The 5,457-nt window shown below is 32.4% G+C and overlaps 1 protein-coding gene across 1 annotated transcript; it reads left to right on the top strand.

The window, feature by feature from the left end:
• The first annotated feature begins 487 nt into the window (after positions 1-487).
• LOC139696862 (neuralized-like protein 4) lies at positions 488-4,512 on the top strand. Its single transcript, XM_071595741.1, has 5 exons — positions 488-689; positions 1,022-1,139; positions 2,124-2,294; positions 2,655-2,745; positions 4,238-4,512. Exons 1-5 carry the CDS (start codon positions 488-490, stop codon positions 4,394-4,396), a joined length of 741 nt encoding a protein of 246 aa, XP_071451842.1. The 3' UTR covers positions 4,397-4,512.
• Positions 4,513-5,457: the final 945 nt, after the last annotated feature.

Here is a 5,457-nt window from a genome sequence, read left to right as displayed (position 1 = left end):
GTGTTCGTCTTTTGTGTGTGTTCCTATCCCTTTTCCATATATCTGTTTCTATATAAATGAGTATATATATATATATATATATATATATATATACATATATATATAAACACACACATATATTTGATATTAGATTAAAAATATGCCCCATAACGAGATTAATCGATGAATTTGAAGGATCTATATATTTTTTGTGTGCATGAACTGGATTTTTTCCCAAGGCTAGAAACATTAACCTCAGGGGTCATTGGAAATATCTCACAGTGGCCAAGGGCATTGGAATGAGTTATTGCGTATTTCATCGAATGCGAGATAATTTACAGTATATATTTAGCTTGATTTAAAACTGTTCAGTCATTCCATCAAGTGGGAAAAACCTCTCAGTTTTCCTGTTAAATTAGAGAAAATGTCCAGGCAGATTCTAACGTTATACTTTTTGCTCGAAACACTGCGAATATTTGCGTTGGGTACGAAATCGGAGGGAGAGTGCATGGTAGGAAGCGGAAGTCGCAATGTATTGAATCTCTCCGTCGACCGAAAGCTGAACGAGAGCGACGGCCAGTGGGTGACCACTTTCTCAGCACGGAGGGTCGACTCGAAAAACACAACGGCGGGCCTGAAGCTGGAAGTGACGCATAGCACGACGGAATGCCGAGGGAACCAAGTGACGCACGTGGAGATGATCGTGAAAGGTATTCCTCGACACGCTGCATCGGGAATGCTCTAATTCCGTTATCATTTTTTTCATTATTCCCTTATAATATAGTATATATACGTCTGATTAGCAGAAGTAGTTGTGGAAAATATTACGTTTAACCTTTTTCTTCAAAATAAACTCATATAACCCTGAAAAATTCATCTAACTTAACCGTAAATTAAGTTCTTATTAACCTATTTTTTTAAGAGTATTTTTATCAGTTTGCTGATACCTTCTGATTTTCGTTCGAATAATCGTTTGCGATCGTTGAAAATTTATTTATTTTTTCCTTGGAAATTTGATTTATGTCCGTACTCCTTCCGCCAGATGGCCTTGCGCACCATTCAGCCGTGGGTGAAGCCCAAAAGGATGGCTTATTATTTCACCATCGCCACAATAAAAATGTCGTCTTATTCAATGGTGGGAAGTCTGCACAAAGGATCAAGTGAGCACTTTAGTCTTAGAGTTGGTCGTTTAAAATTTGGCTACAATGTGAATTTAAAATTTTTGCTTATAACCCTTATATATTTTCTAAAACTTAAATTATCATTGGAATATGCTCTTTTCTTGTGTGTAATTCATTCACTCATATAGCTAAGTTGTTACTTTTTTCTTCAATCTTTAATGCATCATTTACGATGTTTTAATAAAAATTATTTAGATCACAGTATAATAAGGATAGGCTATATTTTACTAATATTTTTAAGGGTCCCAATTGGGAGTTAATGCCTTGAGTAATGGTTTCAGGTAGTAACTCCTGGATACTCCTGGATGATTTTTGCTTACCATAAATATGAAATAATTCGTGAATGGATGCATGACCACTTCCATTTAATTTCAAATTGCAAAGTATATGTCATTTAGAAACCATTGGCCACTCACAAGACTTAACTTCCAAACATTTCCCCATTCCAGGAACAAATGTAGCAAACATATGATCCCAACATCTGTGCTATATCTCATTTCTCAACCTTATTCCACATAGCCCACACCAAACTACAATCCCCACACCTCCAGCCTTACAATGCATGTATATGTTCGTGAAAATTATTCATCTGGATTGGGATATGGGAAAAATGCAGATCAGGAAAAATGATTTTACTTTAGAATTATTCACATACCATGTGAAGGAGGCTCCATATGAAAAACATTCTAAGTTTTCTGTATTTAATTGCATTTACCCAGCTATTTGCTACTGCATTATTAATAACTTTATTTAATTTATCTGATAAACACATGCATATATATATCGATTAGGCCATGTAGCTAAATGCAATATCTATTTCTAAAAAAATTGGCTTTTGCACTCACCTGTATAAGAATAATTCAGAATTGAATCTTAAGTGAAGAACCAATGCATTTTATTAGGAATAATTAAACATAATGGTATTAAATACATAAATAATGTCCAATTGTCTATCATTTACAGCCTGGAGGACCTGTTAAACTCGGCGGTATTCACAAATAGACCTTTAAAGGATAATGAGAAGTTTGAAGTTATGTTGGAAAAGAGATATAATGAGAAGGTTTACTGCCATGGAATTGGTGTCATGTCACATTCTCCAGATGATGTCAAATTTTTTGAATCCATGTACTTCAGGTAAAATAAATGTATAGTTAATAACAAACAAACTTTTAAAAGTTTATAGTTCACTGGTCATTTCAGATTTTTGAGAAGATTTATAATGAGCCTTTGTCTTCATTTAATTTATTGGTTATAATATCCATTTTCATATTCATTATTTTACTTTAGTCAAAACTTTAAATTGAGTTAGTTTTAGTGGCTCTTTTTATTTGTTTTTTATTAAAGGGCTCCACCCACCAATTTATCAAAATCTGTCATAACTCAGAGAAAAAAAGTAACACTTTTTACCAATGCATCTTCCAATATGCAATATTTGATGTAAAATTATGCATAAGAACTTTTGCCTGTAATTAAATCACTATGATTGTATTGCAGTGAAGGAATATGGATGAATTATGACGGAAATGTGTATAGTGGGAAAAAAATCGTTGTTGCAAACTATGGCACCAACATGTGCCTTTCACAGGTAGGTGAATTAATGTGAGCATTTTATTCCTCCTACTAAAATAAGCTTTTGAAGTCCCAAAGATAGAATGCAAATATTTGTCACCATAGGGGAAATAACCGCGAAAGGAAAAACCTATTCAAAGTTTCTCATTTACATTCAGTCAAAATTGAACATTTGGCAGGAGAATACATTTGTTTTTTGAAAAAAACCTTTATAATAATGAACATCATTACTACTGTCATAATGCACGAAATATAATTATTTGGGTCTTCATAAAAACCAATGGCCATCAGAGCAATGTCTGGAATCAGAGATAAGAAATATATGACACAAACAAGAAATTTGTAAGAATTGCCACACTTTAAAAATTAACGTCTTGTACACCATGGAAGCCTGTCTAAACGTAATAAAAATTTTCAAAATGTATATTTTGCTATTATTCAAATTATTTTTCCTTGTTTTGTCAAATATCTGTCAATTAAAACAATTTGATTGTTTATTGATTTTATTTCCTAGATTTGTCCATGATATCAATGGCCATGAACTGTTGATGCTATCAATAATGTCTAGGGCAACTTGCTTGAGTTGATGCCATATCATGGTCAACATCATTGTTGATATTCAAAACAGAATTAAATTACATTTACAAAGAGGTGATGTGGAGAATGCCCCATTTCAGGGCAAGGACATTATTAAAATAGTTTGTGGAAGTTCAACTCTTCTGTGATAAGTTTTGACTCCTATGACAAATATTTTAGCATATTTAGGAAGCATTACAATTGCTGGTTTTATTTTTATTATTAAATACATTATAATGCCCCCTTGCAGATTAATAAAAGTCTAAATAATATCAAAAATCATCAGGAAAAATGATGTGAAACATTTTGATTGCTGACCATAAGCCTTGTAATCATTTTCACATTTTTCAGTCATATTGCTGATTTAATCCTCCTTAAAAGCAGTGGTAGCATCTAACATAGGACCCTGATGGAGATTATTGAACAAATTCTACCCATTCTACTTCTTGGTTGCATGATATTTTTACCCTCAAGGAAGGTGAATGAGTCAATAAATTCATAGTCCCCTCTTCAGTTTACATCCCCTCCTTTCAGACACATACTCTCATGAAATCACAACTATAAGGCTAAAATTACATCACTTGTATATTTACATCTTTCTGCTTTCATAATGATTCCTGGAATCATGTCCTTAATGGGATATAAGGATAGTAATCACATAATTAAGTCCTTAGAGTAGCTTAAGACTGCATGGGAGAATCACTCATTAACTGCAACTCCATAAATTTTCCTAGGGAAAAAGTTATTTCTCATAACAAAGCATGGACTCAAATTTTTATAGTTTTCATTGGTTGTTTTAAGAACATGTAAAATTAATTTATTCCATTCCAAAACTATTCAGTGATGCTCACTCTCCTCGGTGCAGCTAAACTTAAAGTTGTTTCATTTTATTTGCCCACTAACTTACCTGGTTGATCTGCTTCCTTTCTAAGGTTGGGGATACAGTTGGAGTAATGAAAAGAGAGAATGGAAGTCTTCATTTTTTTATGAATGGTGTTGATCAAGGACCAGCAATAACAAATGCCCCCTCCGTGGTGTATGGTGTATATGAAGTGAGAGGATTTGCTGCCATTGCATCAATAGTCAGTTGATATTTTTTATGACTGACTACATTTAATTGGATATAGTCAAATATTAGACAAGTACTAAATAATGACTTAAATAACTCTTAAAATACCTTTGTATTATTTTAAGCCATGGGAATCTTTTGCAGGAATGATGATCTTTAATATGTAATTGCAATTGTAATCATAATTCAATAAACGAACATCTCTTTGGCATTCCTCTTTTCATGAAAGGATATTCTACTTTTAACTGTCATCAAACATCCTAAGTTTTCCATTTTAATTTGCAATTGATATGTACAAGATTTCTATAATGACGTAAATACTGGTTTAATACCTCTTTATCAATGTTATACTGGTGGTTGATGTCGATTTGGCTGGTGAGATGACCTACATAGTACTACTGTATTTTTAAAACTTACCTAGTAAGACTAACCTACAATGAACCTTTAAGTCTGCATTTTTTACCACAAAGTGTTCCTACTGTGTTCCTACTTGTGAAATCATTCTTAAAATACCTTCAGAGTACTTTGCAGTAAGCTTTAAACATACACGTTTCTTGCCTGACTGACAGAACAATATAATAAACATATTAAATCAATAGTAATCTGTATTTTTCAAGTACATTTCAATTTTAAAATTTTATTTTTTTTGTTTTCATTTTAAGAAACTAGAGTTTTCCATAAATGATTTTGACAGTGTTCATGATCAACAACCTATTTTTTAATATATTATGAATAAAAAATGATAATCACTTGTTGTTCAAATTCTGATGATATTTATTTATTCCTTAAGTTTTTTGTTGCAATGAAACTACACCATTGTCTTCAATATTGTATCAATAGAAATGCAATGCATCCACTGTTCCTACCTCCTATGACTTTTAGTTAAAAGAAATCTCTCTTCTCCTACCATGTCTAATACTTCCTCATTTATTGTTCTTTTCATCCATATGGTGTTTTTATAATGCTCCAGATTGCAATCTTGAATGGCTGTACCAAGGGTCTCATTTTTGTCTCAAGAACAGATATTGGATAAATTATCGTACAATACCAAGCTCTAGGCCAAGGTTTTTAATTAATTTAAAC

This window comes from Hetaerina americana, unplaced genomic scaffold (assembly GCF_022747635.1).
Source record: "Hetaerina americana unplaced genomic scaffold, ioHetAmer1.1.p SCAF_7, whole genome shotgun sequence".
NCBI classification, from domain to species: Eukaryota; Metazoa; Arthropoda; class Insecta; order Odonata; family Calopterygidae; genus Hetaerina; species Hetaerina americana.
The sequence above is the reverse complement of the archived record's forward strand: the minus strand, read 5'-3'. Positions and strand labels throughout refer to the sequence as shown.

What these genes read in the sequence shown, in the direction of transcription:
- LOC139696862 (XM_071595741.1), top strand. Translation starts at nt 488, where the DNA reads ATGGTAGGAAGCGGAAGTCGCAATGTATTGAATCTCTCCGTCGACCGA. An exon ending in CGTGGAGATGATCGTGAAAG is followed by an intron (nt 690 to 1,021) that starts GTATTCCTCGAC and finishes TCCTTCCGCCAG; the next exon opens with ATGGCCTTGCGCACCATTCA. An exon ending in TTTGAATCCATGTACTTCAG is followed by an intron (nt 2,295 to 2,654) that starts GTAAAATAAATG and finishes ATTGTATTGCAG; the next exon opens with TGAAGGAATATGGATGAATT.